This window comes from Lissotriton vulgaris, chromosome 4_1, assembly GCF_964263255.1.
Source record: "Lissotriton vulgaris chromosome 4_1, aLisVul1.2, whole genome shotgun sequence".
In the NCBI taxonomy this organism is placed as follows: domain Eukaryota; kingdom Metazoa; phylum Chordata; class Amphibia; order Caudata; family Salamandridae; genus Lissotriton; species Lissotriton vulgaris.
The window spans coordinates 842807698-842835245 of record NC_141691.1 but is presented as its reverse complement, the minus strand read 5'-3'; the positions used below and the strand labels follow the sequence as shown (position 1 = coordinate 842835245).

The 27548-nt window shown below is 45.6% G+C and overlaps 1 protein-coding gene across 1 annotated transcript in view; it reads left to right on the top strand.

Annotated features, from left to right (window-relative positions):
* The first annotated feature begins 9032 nt into the window (after positions 1-9032).
* Positions 9033-27548, top strand: part of LOC147722658 (uncharacterized) — a 132243-nt gene continuing 113727 nt past the window's right edge. The window contains exon 1 of the mRNA XM_086965162.1: positions 9033-9506. Coding sequence (XP_086821288.1) covers positions 9312-9506 — 195 coding nt within the window. The 5' untranslated portion in view covers positions 9033-9311. The remainder of the gene's footprint in view (positions 9507-27548) is intronic.

Sequence of the window (27548 nt, the reverse complement as noted above, 5' to 3'; positions counted from 1 at the left end):
GCAACTTTCGGAATCCCAATTAACATCAGATTTAGACTTAGAAAAAACCCCAGACTTAGTCCCGCACCCCACCCCTGAGGAGGTAAGACAGGCAAGAGGGAGGAGGGAGGGAGCCATAAAGAAGAAGAAACATATAGCGACAAGTAAAACACCAATAAGTAAACCAACACCACCTATAGCAGAAGAAATAGAGAATACATTCAGTTCCCCTCTGCTGGAAAATCAGAATAGGCATATCGCGATGATACACCACGTACATGATGTTTCACCTCCTACAAACCTAGTGATAGCATCTGAGGCCTCGCCAACAAAGGAACCTGATCATAATAATAACATAGATTTATTAGCAAAAATTGGAGACCTTTTACAACAAACCCTTACGCCCATACAAGCCACACTAATAAACTTAGAAAAAGCAATAGCTGAACTCTCAGCTCTGATGAAAATTAAGCATTACCCTAACCGTACCCGAAAGCCACAAAAAGTACAAAAGCCAGGGGCGGCCAAGCCATCTAACCTAACCCTTGTGGCCCAAGCTAAAAGCTCGACCCCTGCACCCATTGTAGCACCTAAGGCCACAAGTACGATAGTGACCAAGACAAAAGTAGTAGACACCCTACCCGCAAACACCTTACCCGTAAAAAATAATACCCCTTGTGACACCGTCAGCACAGCTATGAAAACTAAACAACCCCAAATACATAGAGAGAGGGAGAGACAACAACCGGGCGAAACACGCCCAGTAACCCTTCCGCCAGAAGCGAGCCCATTTGTTGTCATTCTGACCGGTGTTCCAGAACTGGCGGACCAAAAACCCGAACCAAACTGGTCATTAAAAAACAAGATACAACATTGGCTTAGTATAAATCGCCCCCCTATTGCTCTACCAGAATTCTAATGGTTAGAAGAGCTCCCTGGGTTGGTCATGGTAGAAAAACAATACAGGGTGACTGTATCTTAATCACCTTCGAAGACCCTAGAATAGTGGAGTACATCTGCTCAGGGGAGGATTTAAATTTAAATGGGGGGATTGGCACAAAGCGCCTCTCTTTCTTCTATCCACCCAGATACCCGGATGGTCCCTCCCAAAGTGACGGACCCTGGTACACTGTGGGCCCTCGCTACCGGGGAAGAGAAAGGGAAGAGTGGAGAGGGCAAGAACAGCGGAGAAATTACAGAGAACCATCCAGTTGGGAGGGCTGGAATGGAATACCACTAACGAACATGTATAGTGGCTTAGAGTGTGTGGACTGACCATCACAGCCAGACGACCAGGGCCTCCTAATTCCAGATAACCCCCTAACCCTAGATAACCCCTCAACTCCTGATGACCCGGATACTCTTTGTAATTCACAAATCGATAATATCCCCAAGAATGAACCTCCACCTCTGACCATGATCTCCTGGAACATCGCGGGATTACGGCCAAAAGTTGAGGATGGGAGCATCATGCACCCTGTACACAGACACCAAATAGTCTGCCTACAGGAGACATGGTCGCCAACAGAACTTCACCTACTGGGATACAAGACCTACTTTTCTCCTGCGCTGGTGGGACAAAAGGGCAGGCCAAAAGGAGGATTAAACATTTACATAGCAAACACCATCCAAAAAATAAAAATAAACACTATTGAACTGGAACACAATTTCCAGATCATTTGTCTCTCCCTACCCAAAAACGAGTCTGTTGTCCTCGTTAATTTCTATAATAATCTCGAAGAACCACAGCTCCAGAGAGTGCTGGTACACTTACACGAGAAACTAACTACCCTAAGGCAGAAATGAGGAGCAAAGGGCCCAGCATCTATAATATGGGCAGGGGACTTCAATTTACACTATTGTACCCAACCAGAGGAAAAATGTGTAGGTATGGTGACAGAGGAAGGTAATTCTCTTACTCACTTTTGTCATAATAATATCGGTGGAATAATGAACGATCTTCTATCAGATCTGGACCTCCAAGTAGTAAACACCCCAGATGGTAGAATTAAATCTCTAAAAACCGACTTATGTGGGAAGGGGATTTAATACAACGGTTGACTATATTTTAATATCGGCTAGCTTGCAAACTAGAGTTAACCATTTTGAAATCATACCCAACACCTTAAGTGATCATTCAATCCTCAAATTGGAAATGAATTTAATCCACCAACAATCCCTACCTTTGACAATAGCTACTGCACTGAGCCAGGATAATATAAATCTGGGCCAACTAAATGGGTACACAATAAAGTGGGGGAAGATAAACCCCGGGGAACTTACCAAAGAGCTGATAAAATCGGCATATCCTCAAATCAAGAAATGTTTAGACATACCGACAGAAGATGAGGAACTCCTTAGCAACTTCGCACAAATCATGAAAAAAATCAAATCCTTACTCACAGCAAAACATAAAACTGGCCCCCATCGAAATAAAGGATGGTTCAATCATGAATGCACTCAGGCTCACTCCAAGCTTAAAATAGAACTAAATAAAGACGAAAGAGATACTCAAATCATATCTACACTAAGAAAGGAATACTTTGCTATCAGAAAGAAGAGAAAGGCGGAGTTAAAGCAAGCTCTGTGGGATGAACTCCACTCCAGCGCTCAAGCAAAAAATAGCCAAGCATTCTGGAGAGTAGTGAGAGCCCCATTTTTGGTTGATGAAAAAACCCCAAAAATCGAAGTTGCCATAGATGAGTCAGAATGGGTATCACATTTTTCAAAAATATTCCAAAAACAAACAATAGAACAAGAAATTGAAGATAGAAACTTAGCAGTCCCATCTTACCCCATCCAAATAGACTTTGAAATCTCCGAGGTCCTTTTGGCCCTGAAATCAAGCAAAACCGGAAAAGCTCCAGGACCGGACGGAGTCCCGGTAGACTTTTTTAAGCATAACCCAGATCTCTGGGCCCCTATTATTACTAGGGTATGCACGGCAGCTGCAAAGAAAGGAATCCTGGAGTCCTGGACGAGATCCGTGATGGTTCCGATTTTTAAGAAGGGCAATCGCCAGGACCCCGCCTGCTACCGTCCAATATCCTTGTTGGACTCACTGGGAAAGATAGCAGGTAGGGTGATCCTGGAGCGACTCCAGCAATGGGTTGCAATTTGGCTTCCGGGAGGGTTTTGGAACAGTGGAACAAGCCCTAAACCTCTCCATTATCATTGGAAAATACATACATGCAAAGCAGGACAAACTCTATATGGTTTACGTGGACTTGTCCGCCGTGTTTGACTGTGTTTCTCACACCAAACTATGGTCTCTGCTGTCACAAATGGGGGTAGACCTGCCACTTCTGAATTTCTTGAGGGAATTGTACTCCAAACCTTCTGCTAGAGTCCGTTTTGGCACAAAGGGTGAGCTGTCGACGTCTTTTAGAGTGGAGCGTGGAGTCAGACAAGGATGTGTCCTGGCGCCTTTCCTTTTCTCCCTCTATACTAACAACTTGGAGGTCGAGCTTCTGAAGGGCGCCCGGGACCTTCCACAGGCAAAACAACGCCCGATTCCCGCTCTACTCTACGCGGACGACGCCGTCCTGCTGGCACGGACCCCTCGCGAACTCCAGAGGATACTAAACAGATATTCTTCGTTTATGGGTACTCTAGACCTCCACATAAACGTGACGAAGACCTTTGTGATGATGGCAGGCACAGGGAGGAAACACCCTAAAGACCTAACCCTTAAAAATCAAAAAATAGAGTTTACAACTGAATATTGTTACCTGGGCATTACAATAGATGACAAATTGTCCTGGAAAATGGCAGTGGAAGCAAGGAAACACTGCCTTCAGAGAGCTATAGCAGCCCTGGTGTCCTTTTCACAAAAATTGGGAAAACGACCACCCCTGGAACTGCTAACAATCTACAGAGCTAAATGTCAATCAACAGCACTATATGGAGCTAGCGTTTGGGGTCACACGGATGTCTCTGCCCTACAAAGTGCAGAAAATGCTTTTTTGAGGTTCCTCCTGACGGCCCCAAAGTGATCCTCAACGTACGCATGTCATGTTGAACTAGGCGTCCCATACATTGAGGATCTGGCAAGAATACAACCGCTACTCTTATGGCGCCGCATCTGGACTTCAGAAAAAAATGCACTTACCAAGATGATAGTGGCAGATGCTATGACACTAGATCACGCTCTAAGAATAAAATGGCTAGCTTACATCAGGAACTTTTTTATTGACCTAGGGGTAGAAAAATACTACTCCACTCCTGAAAAGATTTGCGAACTTTCGAAAAAACAATTAAAAGTACTAGCCCTGGGACATTTGGAAAATCTGAGACTACAATCTGAAGCAGGCAAACCGTCTGTTCAACATGCTGTAATGGTTCAATCTACTTTTTCTATTCAGCCTTATCTAAATCTTAAGATCAGTATCTTCGATCGCTTTCTTCTGATAAGATTCAGACTAAATCTATTTCACAGGTTAATAGCTTTCCCAGTAACAAACGCATGGGATTCAACTTTACCCCTGTGTCCTTGTGACGAAAAGTCAGCACAAACCACTTTACATACAGTTATGTTCTGCAAATTTTACCATGAACATCGTAAACTCTGGCTATTGACTCTGTTAAAATCCTGGGGCTTTAGGCAGTGCCGTCCTGCCATGTTGTGTTTACAGCTTTTAGACACAGAAATCACCTGCTACCATGTTCTCAACTTTTTGAAATGCATATTTAGACACAGGAAAAACCTGTAAAGTAATTTCCTTAAATCATAGTACTGTAAATAATTTGCGAAACCTATTATCATATGTGAAATTATTTTGCATTTCAAAATTTTATGTGTTCAAATTCGTTTTTTAATGATTGACTTACTATGTATTAACACTGCTTTTATGGATTTCTAACACTGAAATTCCGAATAAAGAATTTATAATAATAATAATATATATAATGCCTATGAAGATGTGTAAATGTAAGCAAAGTTATATCATGGAACATCATCCCACAGAAGCACGCAAGCAAATGTGTGTCAAATGTCAACGTTCAAGAAAACATGTTAACTTTAAACGTGGGCATGTAAAATGGTGGTGTTTTTGCCCTGCCTAATGTGACATTATGAAACTCTATGCCACTACACTCTGCATCACTTCACTATATGCCGATTCTCTACGCCACTCTACTCTGCAACACGGCACTCACTGCCACTGAACTATACTCTGAACTACTCTACTCAACTTCACGCCAGTGCACTGTACTCCACTCTACTCTGCATTGCTCCACTCTATGCCAATTCAATCTAAGATGCTCTCAGCACTGCACTCCACGACACTGAACTCTACACCACTACATTCTACTCTAAAACAATCTACTTAGAGCCACTTTATTCTACTCTATGCTATTTCATTCTGCTCCAAAGCAATCTACGCTTCTCCACTCCATTCCAATTCACTCCATTTGATTCTACGCCATTGCACTCTACACCACTTTACTCACAATACACTCTATGTCACTGCACTCAAAGGAAATCTACTCTGCAACACTGCACTGCACGCCACTATACTCTACTGTGCAACACTCTACTCCATGACACTGCACTTTAAACCAATGCACTCTACACCACTATATTCTGCAGCAATGCATTCCCTGCCACTGAACTCTGTGTCACTCTACTCTGCACCACTGCCCTTTATGCCCCTGTACTCTAGTCTGCACCACTCTACTCTATGCCATTCTACACAAATGCATTCTATACCACTACACTCTACACCACTCTAATCCACTGTGCACCACTGCTCTCTATGCCACTTCACTGAACACCTCTCACTCTACTCTGCACCACTCTATTTTACCCCACTCTACTGTGCACAAATGCACTATTTGCCACTGCATTCTAAACTTCTCTAGTCTATGCCACTCCACTCTACGCTGCACCACTCTACTCTGTGCCACTCAACTCTGCAGCACTGCACTCTACACCACTGCACTCTCCGCTGCACCACTCCACTGCATGCCACTTCACACTACTCTGAAACAATCTACTCTACGCCACTACCCTCTACTGCAGTGTACTCAAAACTGTACCACTCCACGCTACTACACTTCATGTCACTCTTCTCTTCACCCCTCTACTTTATCCCACTGCACCCTATGCCACTTATCTATCCTACTCTAATGTCCCCTGCACCAATCCTCTCCACTCTACCCTGCACCACTCCACTGTACACTACTTCACACTACTCTGAAACAATCTTCTCTTTGACACTGCACTATATGCCACTGCAATTTAGGCCAAATCACTCTGCCACTGCAGTCTATGCTGAACTCCTCTACACAACTCGACTCTGCACCACTATACTCTATGCCACTGTGCTCTATGCCACACTACTCTAAGCCATTGCAATATGTGCCAATGCACTCAACACCACTTTACTCAAACCCAATGGACTCTATGCTAATTATTTTGTGCCACACTTTCTATTCATTTGCCCTTATTACACTATACCACGGAAACTATATCTTACACCGTGCCTCAAAAAACTGAACTTTGTACAAATCAAACCTGCACTTTACTACCTTCAATTACTGAATTGTGACTGCACTTTATTTGTCTGTAACTTTTTTAAAAAAGCTATCTCCTTCAGGAAAAGCATGGATGGATAATTATGCTGTAAATGTTTTAGGTATTTTTTAATCAATATAATAACTTATGTTTTTAATACGCATTTAATATTGCTCGTGCTCATAGTGCCCGTTGCTCTCTCTTTTCTACCTTACACTGTATGTTGTGTCTCTTACATGTTACATGAAATGAATTACTTGGATTGTTTTTAACTGTTTGCTCATGAGTAGTACTTTTATGATTGTAATACTTACAATCGAATAAAGATTTTGAATTGAATTGTGCCACAGCACTCTACACCACTATACTCTACTCTGCAATTCACTACACCACTGCACACTACACCACTCTATACCATTGAGCTCTACGTTATTGCACTTTACGCCACTCTACTCCAGTAGCGGCTGCTACCGGGCAGTAGTGGTAGGGCAGGGAGGGAGGGGATTAAAAAAATTAAAGGGGTGAAGAAAAAAAATCAGTTACCTTCCCGGCGGCCGCTTTCCTCCGCTCTCTTCCGTCGATGTACCAGGAAGCACCCAGGCTCCCGACTCTCCTGACCAATCACAATGCTGCTATGCTATGGGAGGCTGAGCATGGTCCCACTGGGCTGTACACCACAGCCCGGTGGAGAACATGCCAAGTGCATATGTTGATTTGGCCGGCCAAGACGGCTGGTCAAACAGTCATACGCACTTTTGAGAGTGCCACCACTTCTTCCCCTGCTCTTCGGGAAGCGCAGCCCCGCCCTCCCGCAGAGGCTTTACAAAGCCAATAATAAAAAATATAAAGATAATAACATTGTCATTATCATTTTATTTTTCTTGTAGGGCGATGCTCCTCCGCATTAGCAGAGGAGCCACCACTGCACTACTTGGCACTACTGTACTCTAGGTCACTGCCAGCTGCACCACTCTACACCGTGCCACTGCACTCTCAGGCACGGCACCCGCAGTCACTACACTCAATGCCACTCTACTCTGCAAGACTGCACTCTCCACTATTAAAATCAATGCCACTCTACTCTGCACCACTACATTCTATGCCACTGCACACTGTGCCACTCCACATCATTGCGCTCTACATCACTGCACTCTATGCCTCTCTATTCTACTCTGCACAACTGTAGTCTACGCCACTCTACTCTATGCCACGGCACTGTATGCCACTGCACTCTACTCTGCTTCACTCAATTCTGTCACTCTACTGAAGTCTCTGCCAATGCACTCTATGCTGCTACACTGCAAGCCACTCTATTATGCATCACTTTACTCACTGAGCTATGTGCAATTCTACATCACACCTCTGCACTTTACTTTGCACCGCTCCACTCTACACCACTTAACTCTACCCTGAAAGAATCTACACTCTGTCACTGCAATCTACTCTGCACCAATCTATTCTAAGCAACTGCACTCTACTTCACTCTACGTTACTGCACTCTGTGCCATTCACTCTGCATCACTTTACTTAAGACCAATGCACTCTACGCCCCTGCACTCTATGCTAATCTACACCACTCTACGTTACGCCACTTCACTCCAGGCCACTCTATGACACTACAATACATAACTCTATTATGCTCCACTCCATTAAACTCTACTCCCCTCTATGCCACTCTGCTCTACTGTACTCTACGCCGCTCAATGCCACTCTCCAATTCTTCTCCTCTCAACGAGGCTTCTGTCACTCCATGCCACTTTACTCCACTCTATTCTACGACAAACTACTCGATTCTACTCTACGCCACTTCACTCTATGGCACTCCACTCTACAACAATTTACTCCTCTCGGCGCCACTCTACTCTACAACTCCACGCCACTCTACTGTACCCCACTATCTTGTGGCCATGCTGAATAGCAGCCAAGCTGGTGTACAACATGGCTAAAACATATTGGCAAAGCCAATAGCTCTTGCATGGGTGAGATCTATTGGCTTTGCCGATGCTTGTGTTTCTTAGGTGCCCATCTCCTGGCATTCGTCTAAGGTGGCATAAATAACATGCATTACTTCCCAGAAGCCATAAGGGAAGTTGGGGCACGCCCCAAGCACGGAAGCACGGTCTCTGTGAAGTAAGAGATGTTTTGAAAACTACTTCCACAGATAAACACCACACTGCTTGGGCCCACAAGCCCCAACTTCCTTCATGCAGAGTGAAGGTCTCTGTGGTCGAGTAGTGTTACGTCACGAGTCGCTTATGCTGGCTTAATAACCGGCAAATATAATACTTTACAAAATAAGTTTTAAAAAAATCTGTACGATTACCCAAAATCGATTAACAAAATACATCGAATTCCGTTTGTGTTAGGAACATCTTCGTAAAAAAAATATTACACATACCCTTAAAATAAAAACAAACAGAAATATGTGTGCTGATTAACACTAGCGCTGTCCGTCGTTCCTGTGTTAGGGTCTGAGAAAATTCAGCACCTTTTGCAAACGTGCAAAAATACATAGTTTCTGTGAACGGTGCTGCAGGGGGAAGGGGCTGTAGAAGCGGTGTGCGTGCTCCTTTAGAACCGGTTCTGTGGGTTCTGTCCGGGTAGGGGATGGGTTCCAGCTGAGATACTCTGCGCTCTTGCCTCCAGGCTGAGGCGCCGACCCGTGTGTCTGTCTCGATAACATCATGTGAGGGGCGGGGTTCTCTTGCCTCCAGGTGCAGCTCGTGTCAATAAATACCCCGCGAGCCCAGACCCTTGCCTCACTCTCATCTCGTCTCTTCCTGTTGAATAAGCTTCCTCGTCCCCCGCCTGCACGATGTCCCACGCCCCGAAGAAGCAAAAGTTCCTTATCGACGTGGACTGCGGGACGGACGATGCCCAGGCTATCATGATGGCCCTGGCGGCCCCTCATGTGAAGGTGCTGGCCGTCACATGTGTCGGGGGCAACACCCCGCTGGACAACGTCTGTAAGAACGTGCTGCGGGTGCTGAAAGTCTGCAATAGATCTGACGTGAGTACAGAGCTTCCGTTAGACGGGGAGGTGGGGCTGTTCTATTTAGTTCAGTCTCACCCAGGCGGGCAACTAGAGCCAAATTTGGTGGGGGGGCTGAAAAATACTTCGGGGGGGGGGGGGGGGGGGGGGCTTTCTGGGGTGGGAGCTAATTCTTCCTAACTTAGACAGAGTGGTTGTAAGAAGGGGGGGGGGTGGGCTGAAGCCCCGTGAGCCCAATGGGTGTTAAGCCTAGCCTCACCCCTTCCAACCTGTACGACTGTGAGAATTTATGAGTGGCATAAAGCAGGTAGGGCCAGCTCAGTCTTCCATCTTTCAGATTAATTCGATAATATAGCGCCTGAAGTTTTGAGATTAGAAATAGTATTTTGTCATATATGTCCTATATACACACTAATCTGGTATTACAATATGTAGAGCAGTAAACATAGAGGGGCAGATTTACAAGAAAGTGGCGCTTCAGATGCGTCGCTTTCCCTGCACTACCGTGAGAAACCCTTGCGCCACCATACGGCGCACCATGGCACAAGGATTGACAGATGCGTCGGATATTCGGACGCATCTGTTGGGGAAAAAGTCACGCATTGCTGTAGTCGTGCCGCAAGCACGACGCAACTCCAGCAGTGCATTTTGTGGCATATTCCCAGTACACTGCTGCACTCCTTGCGACACGCTGTGGCACTTTCAGAGCACAGGAATGCAACATATTTACAATGATATGTCGCATTCCTGTGCTCTCCCCTGTGCTTGTGCATAAACAGCTGCCATGCACTGGCACAGGCACCCTTGCACCATGGTGCAAGGATGTCTGCGCCATGGGGAGACTGTTTTTGTGCTGGAAGGGGCACCTTTCTGCACAAAAACAATCCATTACATTTCCTCTTTTTGAATGAGAAAAAAAACAAGAAGAAATGAAAACATTTCTCTTCACTGCGCCTCGCTACGAGCGTAGCATACTGACACATTTCCTGGTTGACGATTCCTCGTAAATCTGGAAATGTGTCTGGTTCCATGGGTGTTGTGTGGGAACACCCACAGCAACACCCATGGAATGCCCCTTACACGCAAAGTGCTGCATGTAAAGGGGCCGTATTTACAAGGACAGGAAAAGCTATGCAGGGTGGCTTTTCCTGTCCTTGTAAATTTTGGCACAGAAATGCTCTGACAGTGCTTCACAAAAAGGGACGCACTGGCAGTGCAAGGGGCTTGTAAATCTGCACCGTAATGTTTTGACGTAGTGGCGTCCGAGAAGTGACGCAGTGAAATCTTGTAGATTTCACTGCATCACTTTTACGAGGCTTTCCTGCGTGGGAACTCCCACCCTGCATACATTATACCTGACGCAGGTATAATGTACGCAGGGCTTTACAACTTGATGCATCTCCCTAGATGCGTCATGTTGTAAATTGGCTGCATTTTGTACGCAGCCACTGCGTCACAAAAGTGACGCAACGGCAGCGCAAAATTGTTGCATGGGGCTTTTAAATCCGCCCCAGAACGTACTTCCCTGGGCACACGTATCACTACTCTGTCCTGCTTACAACGGTCAATGCGACTGCTGCAGAAAGTATACGTGCCATTTGCAGGTTAAAAAGTAATCCATCTCAATTTATCTATTTTATCCTGCGGGGAGGCTAAAACGAGTTTCATTACTGTATTGAAGCATAGAGGGCTGGACAGGCCTTACATTTAACCTTCATGTCCCGGTGAGTGGGATGGGGCCACTGGTGGGCAATTTTGAAAGCCCACGGGCGCTCCTTAGGTGTAACGGTCACAGCTGCCAGTTTAGGAGTTGGGAAACCAAGTTTAAGTCTCGGCATCAGCCAAACAGCCTGTAATTCTGGGCAAATCACGTAATCTCCCCCGTGCCTACTAATAACTTGTTCCCGTATAAAGAAAGCACTCAAATACCTTCAGGTTGAGTTTGCACTAAAAAACTGCAATAACGACAAAATCCTAACTCGACGAGGTTAACTGCAGCAGGCATGGGGACGCCTCCAGAGGGGGGGCTGGGAATTAGGAAGGTCGGGAGAAAGCAATCCAATGATGAGAGAGAGAGAGAGAGAATGGACAAATGGAAAGAAATTGTGCGAGGAGATGAAGTTTGAGCATTTTTGCCTGTACTGCTTTTGCTTCCTCTGTCTGGCACCGGAAAGTTATTGGGAGCAGTGCAACAACATTTTCAGTATTATGGCAGCAAGCGGGACATATAATAATAGCATCATTCATGACTGCTTTTTAACCAGTGCTTAATTTGAGCCAGTGGTTTCCAATGCTCGGCAGTGGCACTTAATTGTCAGCACCAGAGATTGTGGCAGCCTGCCACAAGGGGGCGATGTCTAGCTAATTTAGAGATGGCCACAACAACAGTTAATTATTAATGCTAAATTCATTATAAATGACCATTACCTATCACCAAAGTCATTCCTATAGCTTTGGGGGTTTGAAATAGTACGAAATGTCACACTTGTAAGAGTGTGAGGTTAAGTAGTTGTGGTGTTATTATCATTGGCAGCGTGGAAGGGGCAATGTATGATGCAAGCTGCAGTGGCGAGAGTCCTGGCACTTATTTTTTCACAAATTAAGCACGGTTTGTAACCTCCCTGATCCAGAGCGAATGCACCTCTTTTGGGAGCATCACATTAATACCATGGGTTAGCCCAATAAATAGTTTAAGAATTGACTATGCAGCGAAATGAGGGTTTTCAATATCCTGAGTTAAGCTTCACAACATCAACAGTTCAGGCAAAAGTGTGAGATTAATCTCAGGAAACATTTGTTGAAACATTACTACTTTACCAGTGACACAGCCAGTGTGTGTCATTGACCTTAGTGTTAGGGAGGGAACGGGCCTCTTGCACCCTGTTTTAGCTGTGAAATGCGGTAGGCAGGGTTCAGTCGGCCCCTTAGTCTCTGGGCCCCGGTGACACTGCTTCTGATGCACCAATTCAAGCTACATGCCTGTGCACTACCCTAAGGGATGTGCGATATGGAACCCAACTACATGTGCACATTCAGCCGAGTATTTTCAAAGGCAAATTTCCCTTGGAGAGATTTCCACCAAGATGCTGCTTTCTATCTCAGTAAGGTGGTATTATGGTAAGAAGGCGTGAGAGGAAACCGTGAGGTCTTTGGTGTGAAATAGAAACAAGCATTTGCAATGCAATGGTTTCGCCTTTTGAAAAGTTTGATCTATTGGCATTGTAAATGACAACATTATTATTTATGTGTTGGTTTTGAAAACATATAAATAAATGGCATTGTTTTTTACTTTGCAATTAGCTTAATCTCTTGCAAATGTGAGACCTATTGTACCCTATAAATGAGCTCAGCAAACAGCAATTACAGCCACACACACACCCAGAGTCAGCCACACATACACATACACTAAGAGCCACACACACACACCCATAGCCACATACACACACCCTGAGCCACACACCGAATGACATCCGACCTCAAAGAATTTCAAATCAAAAGCGTAATGATTTGTAGAGCTGTGCAATGTTTGAAATTTTAATGGCAAACTATTGACTACTGGTTCCCGTCAATATGCTTAGCCAATCGCATATTTCGACCCTCCTAGCCTTTTGGAAAGGTGCCCCCTTTCTAGATGAAACACATGGAGTTATTTAAAAGTGTTACACAAAAATGAATAAAATTAATTTTTAGAGCCAACGCAGAAACTTAATTCCTTAACAGATAGTTTGTTATCATTACCTAACTTATGATACAAGTTATCCACTGCTGAAGGATGAAAGCCTGAATCAGCGACCTCAGGGTACCAAACAGATCTTTGCAGCAGGCGCCTTAACTCGCAGATGTAAACATGCAACCTGCAGGCAAATTTCACTGATCGCCTGAATTGCTACAGGGATAAGAACCTACGTAGATTTACAGACGACAGCACATATTTCCATGATCTACAAGGAGTTACCGCGGAAGAAGCCTTCACCAGCTAGCAACCTAACTCAAAAACGTTAAGATGTGCACTTGGAGGTTTATGCACTATGCAAATAAGCACACATGAAAAATAAACAAGCAGCAGACGCTTAATATGCCAAAGTGTTCCTGTCTTTTAGAAGCTCTCTCGGACCTTAAGTTAAAGGATCCTCGCAGGAAGTGAGAAACGTGAAGGCCCCATAATCAAATGCAAGCATTATAGACAAACGGGCAGACGGAATTATTAGGCACTATTAAGCATTGCGTTTGTACTGGTGATTACAGAACTGTGGATAAACCTTATCTTATATCTTTACAGCACCGAATGACATCCGACCTCAAAGAATTACAAATATAAAACTTAATGATTGTCGGCACAAGCAAGTCTCCAAAGAAGGTTTTTCTAGAAAATGTAAACTGCTGCCGAAGAAGAGGGCTGCAGAGCGTCCCGTTCGCTCCAATATTTAATGCTTGAAGTAGTCAGATTCTCGTCAACCACCCCTAATACCCCAGGCGTGTAAATGTACACAACGATATTCTGTGGCATGCAGAGAGGCAGACAGTCGGGCACTAGAAAACATACCAAAAACTGATGTGGCGCATGGAGCAGCAGTGCATTGTTTGGATTTTACATGCAATTACACTTCACTGTAGAAATGTTTCTTCTGTAAAGACTTTACCATTTTTGTTTACGTGCGCAGCTCAGTGAGTGAAATAGATGGAGTTTGCAAAGTAAAAACAGCAGGGTACCCGGGGTTGAGTGGCTGTGAGACATAGGCGCCATTGTTGAGTGTGTGCACCACTGAAGTTGAAATAGAAGCGGGCACCGTGCTGAGACACTAAGCGCAGCGCTAGTGAGTGTGTGGTCACTGCCAGAGCTATCTTGAGTGGGCAACGAGTAAACAACAAGCGTACCAGCCTCGGGGCCACAGCAGGACGTGGTGAGTTAGCTCGGAGGACACAGGGACGCGAACCAGCCTCGGGTGCAGAGGCGAACGTTGCCACTGAGTTGAAAATGCACTATGAGGCGTACCAGCCTCCAATACACAGGCGTAAGCGGCAAGTCAGTTTTAAAGTGCACAATGAGGAGTACCGGGTGACATGTCCGGCTGGCTGGAGATGCCGGAGGGGGGGTACGCTGCGCTCCAAGGGTTCACGGGCCAGATACTCTGCGCACAGTTCTCAGCTCACTCGCTGCACTACTCAGCAAGCGCACAGGTCATTACCTTGTCTTGGAGTTTAGTGCGGGCAATCCGGGGGTCAATGCCGTGCATCGCGGTATCCTCCTCCTTGTAGCTCACGGTAGTCGGCGGGGACGGTGCATTGCTAGGCAGCTCTTCACTTGGGATACACGCACAGGTCCTGAGAAGAGGGTGCACACACTCTGTGCGGGGCGAAGCTGCAGTTCACGTCAAGGAGATCGGGATGGGCCTCGCAGCGCTACAAGCCGCAGCCGCTCATGGACAGCGGCAGGCGCTTTCACTAGCACAGCTCACAAAGGGAAAAGCAGGCGCAGGGCGAAGTCTCTCCTCACGGTGCGAGCTACGGCTCGTGCAGGCGACAGTCACGGTGCTTGTTTACGTGCGCAGGTCAGTGAGTGAAATAGATGGAGTTTGCAAAGTAAAAACAGCAGGGTACCCGGGGTTGAGTGGCTGTGAGCCATAGGCGCCATTGTTGAGTGTGTGTGCCACTGAAGTTGAAATAGAAGCGGGCGCCGGGCTGAGACACAGCGGGGGGGGCGGGAACGGGCAAACAGACAGCGGGAGGGGGGCGGGAACAAAGACAAGGATAGCGGGAGGGGGGACGGACAGCGGGAAGGTGGTCCGGATACAGCTACGCGGGACAGGGACAAAGTTAATAATGAAGACAAACATCGATGTAAAAAAAAAAGTACACGCCCACAGTGGCCACGTCTTCATGACGTTGCGGAGAGGGAAAGAATCTGCGGAATGCCCACGAGTCGCCTCACAGAATGACGGACGCCTCTCTCTTCCAATGTCTAGCCTCCATTTATGGAGCTAGCCAATGGAAGACAGAGGCGGGACAAAGCCCACATACTTGTAAACAGCTTTCGACAGGCGAAACCTAAAAATACTCCGGAGTCACATAAATTGATTTGATTTATAATTTTATAAAGAGCGCGAATGCCCATGGGCGTCTTGGCGCTATGACAATTTGGGGGTCATGTTGTGGTAACAAAGGGGATTGAGTCGTGATTTGGTGGATTTATGAAAAACAAGCATTTGCAATGCAATAGGTCGCGCAAGAGTTTAAGCTGTTGGTACTGTAAATGACAATGCCTTTTATTTATGTCTTTTCAAAACTAACAAATATATAAAAGGCATTGTAATTTCTAACGCCAGTAGCCCAAACTCTCGCAAATGTGAGACCACTTTTCATAGGGGCCGCGCCCCTTTCTTTAGACACTGCTTGCCATATTCAGGTTACAGCGAACCGCGTCTAAAGAAAGGGGCATTGCCACCATTAAAGTGAAGGTAAGTCATGGGGCGCTTTTACCCCCTAAAACATTTTTGTTCACAAACAAATGTTTTTGGGGAGGAAAAGCGCACCCATGCCATGCTTTTATTTTAATGGCATGAACGTCCATTTCTTTAGATGTGGCTCACTGTAACCTTAATCCGGCAGCAGCGTTAAAGAAAGGGCTGCAGCCACTATGTAAGTGATAGAATCTGCAGCCCCTTCAGTAATATGAAAGTGGCCCGGGCACGAAAAGTAGGCACAAACACCGGTTCCACCCTTGGGCACTCTCTGTAATACAGCCACTGGAGCCTATTGCCTAGATGCCAATATCATGGAGGGAAAGAGGTATTCAGCTTATCAATTTACAAGTGATTAAGGGACTAGGATATTTGCCTTTTCCCCCCATTATGGAACAGATATGCATGCACTGTACGAATGTTTCAAATATCTACCGTTGTATTTCATACATTTGACGATTTAAATGGCACTTGCTAATATTGTTTAATTTCTTTTAAAGCACTACCCACCCCAATGTAGAATGTCAGAGTTCTTTCTGTCACACACACTATATTGAGACAATGCAATGCACACACACACATTGCATAGACAACGAATCATTCAAAAGAGTAAATCAAGGTACAGCAATTCCTACATAAAATAATGAGTTACGAGGTGTAGGTGTCACTTTACATACATACGGGTAGAAACACGATGTCGTGATTTTAAATGTAACACAGAGGTCGGGATTGTTTGCACTAACTTTAATTACTAACCAAAGGAACCACTTTAGGAAATTTGAGAATAATTAAATATTGAGAAAAATAACCTGTGCCTTACGGTTTGGCTGCACCTTTTTGATGTTGCTCCATAGCTCACTTAGCTGTAGTAAAAGTGTACTTTGTGACCTACAGGTAACAAAAGGATTGCTGTGACACTAGTGGACTATTGCGTTACTCCGGATTTATAAATCCACTCAGGGCCACGCAAGGAGGCCTTGCGTGGCTTGATAACTCTAACTTAAGAGTTTTGTCGCTCTTGCACCGTTGTCTGATAAATGTGTCCCTTATTTTTTCTTAAATCTCTATAAAGAAATGAAAAAATACAACTGTTCTGTATTACTTAATTAGTCACAGCCAGGCTGCTTTCTAAATATCCTATGGGATAAGGCACCTGCTGTAGAGATCTACAATAGAATTTGCTATATATTATAATAATGATAGATAACTGGTGGTTAATGTACTTGATGGAGAGATCTTTAACTTATCTAATCACAGTTTTGGCTCATCACATAGCAGAGAGGGATAATCTGCCTGCTGCAAGCACAATATGTAACATGCAGAGCACATATTTGTATTTTATGTAGATAGTTAAGTTGGTAACCACCAGAGTCACAGCGATTATTTAGTTACCTGTAGGTCACAAGGTACAATTTTACTATAGCTAAATGAGTTGTACACCAACATCAAGAAGTTGTTGCCAAACTGTAAGACATAGGTTATTTTTCTCAGCATTTAATTATTCCTACATTTCTGGTTCCTTTGGGTAGTGGTGCATTTAAATTCATGACTTCATGTTTCTACAAGTATGGATGTAAAGTGACCCCTACAACTGTCACACTCATTGTCTTGTCGCAACTTCTGTACCTTTGTTTACTCATTTGAATGATACATTATCTGAGCATAGTGTGTCTGTGTACATGTGTGCATTGCATTGTCTCTGTATAGTGTGTGTGTGACGTAAAGCACTCTGACATCCTATATGATGGGTAGTGCTATAAAATAAATTTTAAAATATATATATTAGCAAGTATCGTTTAAGTCGTTAACTGGATGAAATACTTATAACAGTAGATATTTGTGACAGTCTTACAGTGTATGCATGTCTATCCCATAAGGGGCGAAAAAAACAAAAATCAAATCAGTTTGTCTTAATCACTTGTAAATTGATAAGAAGCTGAATGCCTGTTTCCTTCCATGAAATTGGCATCTAGGCAATAGGCTCCGGTGGCCATGTTACAGAGTGCCCCGGGGGTGCAACAAATGTTTGCGCCCGCTTTTCACAACCGAGGCACTTTGGTATTACAGAAGGGATGGCAGATGCTTGTGTGGGCCCTTTTGTAATACTGATAGTGCTGTCGCTTTATGTGCGCAAGTGCTATCTGCAGGGGGCACGTCATCATTTGCATGGGGCAAGCCCCATGCAAATGAGAGAATCCCTTTGCCTGTATGCCCACGCCATATTACAGACGTGGGTGCAGAAGCAAAGAAGCTCTCAGGAGGCACACTGACAGTGCGTCGAGTGAGAGCAGCCCTCTGGAGGGAGGACATGGGGTTCCATGGACCCCCTGACATCCCCTTGCAGACGAGAGGCTCTCTAGCCCCTTTAAAAGTGCAGCCGGGTAGCCGCCTGCATTGTGAAAACACAGAGCGTCTTCAAAACAGCTGCTCTGTTTTTCACAAGAAAGTGCTGACTCTAAGGCAGCGCAAGTTTGCAGCTACACCGGGGGCAAATCATTCCATGTAATAGGGCGCACTTTCCCTGTTTGTATATGGCACACCTGATTTAAGGTGCGCCGGGCCCAAACAGGGAATTTCGCCCTTTACAGAATAGGGCCCCAGATAGCATTCAGCCAGGATGAGACACCAGTAACAGTAGGGCGGGTGACTTTTATGTGAGGCCTTTGTATTGAGCCAAGCTGGAGGTGAACATAAGAAACCACCTTCGCCATCTGCAGGTTGCTGCTTCAAAGAGAAACCAGAGCAGACAACAAATGGTAAAGCCTAATGTGCCCATCTTTTGGCAATTTGCACTGGTAAAGATTCAGGCTATTCACTGTAATTGGCCTGGATCCTAGATCAGGCTAAATAATAAGCGGCATACCAGGGAGATGACTGGCTTATTTCTTGCACTATCTGAAGGTGAGGATGGAAGAAAAACCTGGGTGAGCGTAAAGTGCAAAAAGATTAAAAAAAGAAACCTTCCTGGATATGGGAGGATTGACTCTTACACTCAGATTCTGTGATGAACCTCTGCTAGTCGCTTACCCTTATCATAACTACTGACGCCATATTTAAATTTGATAAGTTGGCCTCATCTTTTCATCACATTATCAGTTTATGCAGTGTTTCCGATTCTGCATGAGCAGATAATGTAAGAACGCTGTATTTATAATTTATAACATTTTTAGATCGCAAAAAAGATTTTCAAAGGTTTGCGAGCCACTTGCACACCTGGGGCCACATTACTCAATAAGTGAATTATCATTGCTCACACCAGGCGCACCTTTAAAACGGAGCGCTCGGTGTAACAAATGAAAATGCGCCCTATTATGATGCTGCCCCAAGGCAGCGCATTAGGTGAAAAATGGAAAAGCTGCTTTACAGCTGCTCTGTTTTCACAGTGCATGCAGCAACTTGCCTGCACTTTTGAAGGAGATTAGAGATCCCCTTGCAGGTATGTGCAGTCACTGACTGCACCCACCTGCAGTGGGATGTCCGAGGAGTCCATGGGACCCCTTTCCCCCTCCAGTGGGCTGCCATCAGGGGGGGCACTGACAGTGTGCCATCTTTAAGGTGGCGCACTGTCAGTGCGCCTCCTAAGGGCTTCTTTGCCTCTGTGCCCACATCTGTAATAAGGCGTGGGTGCAGAGGCAAAGGGATTCCCTCATTTGCATGGAGCATGACCCCATGCAAATGAGGGAACGCCCCCTGCAGATAGCACTGAGGCTTTAAGTCCGCCAGCGCTATCGTTATTACAAGAGGGGATTGCACAAGTGTCAGTGGCCACTTCTGTAATACCAAAATGCACCAGGGACGAGCAAAGCGGATGCAAACGCCCTTCGTGCCCCCGGGGCACTTTCCATGATACAGCCCCTATACATAATCGACGAATGCTTGCAGTCATCATTTTAAGAGATACTGTTTGTGCAGCAGGACAGAGTGCCCTGTGTCAGCTTTGCACAACTTATGTCCTTCAGTCATCTCTTTTAATCATGCTTCAGCTACCACAGACCATGCACTGTGGGTCTTACATATACAGCAGTGCAGGTCTAATCCAGTCAATGAACACATGTGATTAATATTCGTATTAGGGATAGAAAATAAGCACAGCCTTTCAGAAAGAAAATATTGTATTCATTTAAATCCTTTTGGTTAATGGTGTAACGTACAATGGAGCAGGTGGCGCAGTGCTCACAGGAGCAGTTGTATGAACAATAAAATATGATGTGTGTATATATACAATCAAGTGGCATGTCCTCTATTTCTTCAGTATACACAGCCCAACATTTTTCAGTTCCTCGTGTGTAGATTTAGTTAAACATGGACAATCCTTGAAACGATGTTGACATTTCGACCCAAACACTAATTTCTGTGTCTCCTCAGAACAACATGTTTATTTATTTAGAAGTTTTATATAGCACTGGCCAGACCCGAGGGTATTGGAGCGCTTTACAACAGAAATGAAGCTGAAATCACATAAGAAATGCATGGTCCCACATAAATCTTCAGAGAAACAAGTGTGCTGAGCGTCATTGAGGTGAGGAAGTCCTGAGATAGCCTCGATGAGCGCACATTGACCTGGGCTCAACCTCATTCCAGGAGGAGGTAACGAGGGGGGGATCGGGAGGGTGGAAGAGGTAGGTAGAGCATTGTCAAGGGGCAGTAAGGTGCCTGAAAAGGTAGGGTCAGGTGGAGCATTATTGAGTGGCTGCAGATTTTAGGAAGAGGTAGGTAGTAGTGGAACATTGTCATGGGGCTGCGGAGTGCGAGCTTTTGCGTTTCGGCGGCGGCTCTCGGTTTGGGAAGGCACGGTTGAGGTAGAGGTCTTTTGGGAGTCTTTTGCATGTTATAAAGGAAGTGGTAGTCCTGATATCGGCTGAGATGGAGATCCAGATTTTTGATGCGTTTCCCGTAAAAGATTGTGCAGCAGTTTTTTGTTTGCGTGTTTTCATGGGGATGAGTAGCATGGTGTTGGAACTCCTGAGGTTTCTTGTCTGGCTGGCTTTCTTGAGTTTGGAAGCCAGGTATTCCCTATGTGCAAGGCTTTTTGTGTGAGGCAGGTAGTCCGAAATCTGGCCCTCATTTTTGACTGCGAACCATTTTAGTTCTGAGTGCAGGTGATAGGTGGTCATATTTCTTAGCTCCGGTGACCATTCTGGCAGCTGTATTGAGTTGTTTTGAGGGGGGCTAGGTGGGATCGAGCTGTACCGGTGAGCATTGCGTTCCTGTAGTCGAGTCAGGATAGCACCAGGGATTGGGTGGCTTGTTTAAGGTCCTTGGGCAGAATGAAGGGTTTGATTTTGTTGAGGAGCTTTAGATTGAAGAAGGCACTCTTCGTGGACATCTTAATGTGATTGTTCATGTTCAGTTTAGGGTCTATGGTGATTCCTAGAGATTTTACTGATTTAGCCAGAGTGAGATTACCGTTGAGGGCATCGATTGCTTTTAGCCACTCTACGATTTGTGGGTTTTCTTCTTTGTTGGAGATGAGGATGAATTTCGTTTTGTCTTGATTGAGTTGAAGGTGGTTTGTTGATAGCCAGTGTTTAATTTCTCTAAGGGTGTTATTTAGTCTTAGAATGTCGTTAATGGAGGAGGTTTCCAAGTAGATATGGGTGTCATCTGCATATAGATGGAAGGGAATGTTGGCTTTTTTGAGAAGGGTGGTGAGGGGTTCCATGTTTACGTTGAACAGTTGAGGGGAGAGCACTGAGCCTTGGGGGACACCTCTGCTGATGGGGTGTAGGTTGGACGTAAAGGTTTTGATTTTTACTCTTTGGGAGCGGTTGTGTAAGAAGGAGTAGAACCTATTTAGGACCACCCCATCCGCATCTACACTATCCTGGAGAGCCTTGATGAGTAGATTGTGGTCAACCGTGTCAAAGGCTGCCGATGGGTCCAGGAGGATGAGTAGGCAGCTTTTGTTGGTGTCTAGGGACTTGTGGATGTGATCCACGATGTTGAGGATCGCGGTTTCGGTGCTGCAGCCTTTTAGACCGATTGGTGGGGATCTAGCAGGTTGATGTTGTCCATGTATTGGGTCAGTTGATCGAGAACGCATTTTTCAAGGATTTTGGATAGAAAAGAGATTAGAGACAGGTCTGAAGTTGTTTAAATCGTTTGGGTCTAGCCCTGGCTTTTTCAATAGAGGTGTGACTTGGCCGACTTTGAGGCAGTCTGGTATGACTTCGGTTTTCAAGGAGCTGTTTATGATTTCGCACCAGAGGGGCGAAGAAGAGTTTCAGCTTTTTGGTCAATTGGGTGGGAGCAGGATCGAGATTGTGGGATGGAGACTTGGAGGAAGAGATCAGTTTGAGAATCTCATCTCCATGTACGAGTTCGAAGGATTTCCAGGCTTCCAAGGGATAGAGGTTGATGTCTAGTTATAGCTGAATCTCTGACTTTTTAGTTGAAGAGGTTGTCACACAGGTCGTTGGAGGCCTGGATTGGGGCTGCGAGGTCTTGAAGTTAGTTGCTTTATGATGTTAAAGAGTGCCTTAGGTCTGTTTTTCGCATTATCCAGAACAGTGAAGAAAAAGGTGGATTTTTTTGTTGATGTGCTTTTTGTATTTCCTTCGGGCTGCTTTGAGTTGATCGTGAAGGCTCATTGAGGGATTGTTCATCCATAGAGGCTCTGTAGCACTAAGTTGCCTCATTTCATCGTTAATGTTTGTGTTGAACCAGGATCTGGAAGGGGTGCTTCTGTGGGTTTTTTTTTTGTTTCAAGGGGGCTAGTTGGACTAGGATGGACATCATAGTTGTGTTGTAGTGGGACGTGAGATCTGTTGCAGAGAAACCATCTGAGGAGATGGGCAGGAGCGTGTTTATCTTTTCTTCTAGGTCGCCCAAGTTGATCTGTTACGTTTCTTGTCCATGTGGGGGGTCTTGGATGTGGGGTTGGTACATGATCGGTTGCGTGATGTGGAATAGGATTAGGTGGTGGTCTGACCAGTTGCGTTGTGTTGGGTGATGATGGCATCCAGGATTGCTCCTTTGTTATGGGTTCCTTCTGAGCAGTGCTTTGTGAGGTTGTTGCTGTGTAATAGCTCATTTAGGTTTTGAATTAGTGAGCTGTGTATTACGTTCCAGTGTAGGTTGAGGTCACCCAGAATTAGGTTCAGTGTCTCGGAGTGAGCAGTGAGTAACCAGGTCTGGCAAGTGCTCCGTGAAAGTGGTGGTGTTGCCTGGGGGATGGTATAAGAGGTGTCTTGTTGTCGCTTGAGTTAATGTTGGCGGTTAAGCATTCAAAGGTGTCAATAGTTGAAGGCATCTATTTCTGTCACTGAAATGTTTTTGTTGTGAATGATCGCTAAGCCCCGCCTCTTTGGTCTTTACGGTCTTTGTTAATAATTGTAAAGCCTGGGGGTACGAGAGTATCCATGATTGGAGGTGAGCAGTCGTTTAGCCATGTCTCGTTAGGGGTGGGCGGAATTTGTGTAATCGTGTTACGCAAATTTTCGCGAAACAGTAAAAAATCTCTGAACACGTGGAATTGCTTTTTCTTGATGCTTTTTTACTGTTTGCAATCGCGGTTTACGTGCTCGGGGGGGGGGGAATATCTCACGAACACGCATTTGAGAACGCGAACAAGCAAAAAATGTTGTGAGGTCGCGGAACGCAGAATTTTGGGCAATTTCGCGTTCTCCGCAGAACGCAAAATTACCCACATTCCACAAGCGGAACTGAATTTACCGCCCAGGCCTAGTCTCGGTGAGGAAGGCTATGTCTATGCTATGGGCTAGGATGGATTCTGCTATCTCTTTGGCATGTTTGGTGGCTGATCTGCAGTTTATGAGCATGCAGTTGGTAGGGGGTGTTTCTTTTTTAGGTTTCTTACGTAGGGGGCCATGGGGATGTTGGTGAAGGAGGTAGGGGGTCTACGGGGTTTCGGAGTGGGGTGGTTTCTTTTGAATCCGGTGATCACCTGGATCATGGATTGAGGGATACCCATAGAGGGGGTGTCGTATGAGGAGGTTAGTTCTGCAGCTTCGTCCGAAGACATAGCCTCGGTGGTTTTATTGGGTCTCATAGTGTGACTCGAGAGGGGGGATGGGATCCAACTGGGTCATGTAGTCTTGGCGAGCCTTTGGTGTGGTGGGTTGGAGGCGACGGGAGTACAGATGGGGATTTAGGGGGCTTGCAAAGTATAGCAAGGTTGGTTAGGATAGTAGCTAGTTGGCTTTCAAGCAGGGAAAGTTGCCCTGGCTCTTCCGGGGTTGGGTTGGGTGGGTTCTGAGCGGGGTCCTCCAGAGGGGGAGAAGACCTAATGATGTTGTGTTGTCGTCTAGTAGTTATTGTGTTGTCTGTGAGGGCTTTCGGATGGGAGGTGGGGTGCAGAGGATCATGTTGCGTCATCTGCGTTCTTTTGCAGGTGGGTGTAGTATGGTGGTTGGAGGTCTTAGACTGTGTATTATGGTCAATTAGTGTTCTTTGGGGGAGGTTGTGCGCAGGGGGCTGTTTGCGGGGACAATTCGACTGGGGCGGGGGAGCCATTTCCTTGGTGCGGGTGGTGTCTCTTGGAAGGGGTAGGAGTTTGATAGAGGGTGCAGGAATGGTGTGTGTGCTCAGCTGGGGGTTCTGGTTGACCAGGAGGAAAGGGTGAGTTTGGCGGGGGAGATGTGAGTGAGAGGAGGCTGTCCAAAGTGAGGGAGGGGAAGAGGGAGTCAAATGTCTCAAAGTTGTTGTTAGCTTGTATCAGGACTGTGCCGTTGGAGTAGATGGTCAGAGGTGTTCCCTCTCCGCGTCATTCGGTTGGGGATAGAGAATGAGGTTCTTTTTCGCTTTGGGTGAGGGGTTGAGGGGAAACGTATCGAGAAGGAGTTGGAGACATTTGGTTTTAAATAGTTTGGTGTGAGGGGGTTGGCGTGGGTTATCGTGGTAGAAGGCATTCTGTCTGACTTGGAAGTGGGGCTTTTTCTATTGGGGCTAGGTGTGTTGTAGTGGTGAATGGACCTGGTAGCGTGGTCAAGCCACTTCTTTAGGGACTGTTTGGATAGCTACCCTCACGTGGTCGTTCCCGGGGGTAGGACAGGAGTAAGGGCGGTGGGAGCGTTAGGGTCCACGCATCTCTTCGTTTCTGATATGGGGTGGGTTGTTGCTGTTGTCTTGTTGTAGGTTTGGTGTTCAGTAACCCACCGGAGTTCTTTTGGGGTGGCAACCGGGTGGTCAGGTTGAGTGCGTCCAGTGCGTAGGAAGGTGCAGCACGACAGGGACGTGGCGGGCCGACAACACTATCTTCAAGTCTCTATGATGTGGGAGTTTACTTTGCAACCATCTTAGGGTCAGGCCCTGTGTGCATTTGGGTTGAGGAGGTGGCAGGCTCTGAGGTGCAGGGGCCTTCTTTGCTTATCTTTTTGGGACCAGCCAGTGTAGGGTGTCTGGGGAGCATTAATGGTGGAGGGGACTCACCGGTGCAGCCAGTTCATTGGCAAAACGTCCTACTTCTGTGAGGCCATTTTGAAGTCAGGCGTTTCAAAGTACATACATTTCTTGTGAGCTGAATCCCAGTGGTTATCTGGCTGCTTTCTCAGTGACTATTTGACTCAGGCTTCAGTCCTGGTTTGCTCTGCATGGCCGCAATCTTCATGGAGTGCGGCGCGTAGGCATCTGTGGATGTGAGGGGCTACCTTTGCTAGATTGACGAAGGGGCTGCCATCTTTGAGACCGGCACTGCAGAGCTCTGCAGTGGTTCGCAATCAGCTTACTGTGGTTCCCCCAGTGTTAGTTCGGTGGTCGTGGGCCGCCAGGACTCTCGTGGGTCCACTGTGGGGCGTTTAAGAGTTGGGAACAGTCCACTGACTGTTACACTTGGGAGTTCGAAGTTGGGGCAGCAATTTTGGGGTACAGGCTCTGCGGAGCTCTGTAATAGCTCACAGGCAGCTTTCTGGCGGTCACCCAGTGTCAGATAGGTGGTCGTTCTGGCACAGCCACCTAAAGGGTAGGTAATAAATGGAGGCTACTTAAATGTCTGTGGGACCAATAGATATGTCAAACAACATACCTTCATACTTACTACATACCTCAATTCTAATCCTTACCCTGATAAATGCAGAGGTTGCCAGGATGCAAGGCCGCACCAGTTCTCATCACCAAATTAGACTGAACAAAATTGTTCAATCAGATCATGTCAGTACTGAATAATCAACACAATTACATCTTTAAAAGCAATTATGCATCTTTAGATGAGTCTAATTGCCATATCCAAGCTTAATAATGTACCTAGTTATACAACCACTCGAGTGAATCTAGTTAGGCGGTCAAATTGGGATTAATACACAGCAAACCTGTGTCCACACTGGACCATATTGTCAATACTTCAGACGGGTTGTAACATAATTCGTCACTCTGCTCCTGTAACTCTTTGCTGACAAAAAGGGCTTGTGCAATAACAGCCGTATATGCTATTCAATGTATCACTGGGGAACTCATTTAGCTATTCAGAAATTCATCTATGAGACACAGTACCACTACTGAATATCATGGTAGTCATGAATTATTGACTTTTGTACCTGCTATGATTGTAACTTTGCAACTGCATATCTTTGTTCACGAAATCTGAGTTAATTACCAATGCCCCATTCATCTCACACCTTCGAAATACTCACTTAACAAATATAACATAGAGTAGAGTCTCAAATTCTCACTTCATATTGAACTGTCAAAATAAAAACCCAGGACATCTTATTTGCCGTATCATGATGCAAAGCGGTGTTAACAATCCATCCACCCACAGGTAGCAATAAATAATAAAGATGTGGAAAGAGCATCTTTGTTCTTATCTCCCGCTCTTCTAGCCACTAGACTGAGTCCCGATTTATGGCAGCCATCTTGTGTTGGAATATTCCCCACGGGGAACCAAGGGGAAGGGGCAGAGGAGAGAAAAAAATGGTAACCTCTCACCACTGCTAGGTTAATGTAATCCAATTATCGCCAATAATCAATATTGAAACAGACGATCAGGATGAATTTTTAAGCCGGTATGTGTCCACGCGTAGCAATTTCGCAGTCCAGGGGGCAATGGAGTGCACCCTCTAAGGAAATAGGCCCCAGTCAGAAAAGAATGATGTGACTAGGATTTACTTCACCATTTGGTGGAGACTTGTATAAGCAGTGGTCCGCAGCACCTTATTTGTATACACAGTCAGTACACAGGCTCGGTTTCTCTTGTCTTCCCAGTCCTGCAGGAGGCCTTTAACAACCATTGCTGAAAGGCGTAGTAGTAGGAGTCTTACAAGAAATATTGGTGTTTAATCAAAACAGACTTAAGTCGCAAGGAAGGGGACAGTTGCCCTTGCAACCCCTTGACTTGGTGACCGTCTCTAGGCGGATTGGAAGTTCGACTCATTATGCAGCCACCTTTTTGCCTTTAATAATAGGGAACCAAGAAGGAAAAAATAGACAATTAGCTCTCCCTTTTTTGAGGGTACTTGTAATATGTGGACTTTTTGAGTGTTGTTTTGGTGTAATTTAACTTGTTTTTGTTTTAATTCTAACATCAGAGATCTATAAAATAATATGAAATATAGATGGGTGCGCAGATATGCTCTTGTAATTAATGTAAACGTAAGTTATAAACCCCTTTTTGCTTCTGGCACAGAAACCAAACACTGCATGCTGGGAC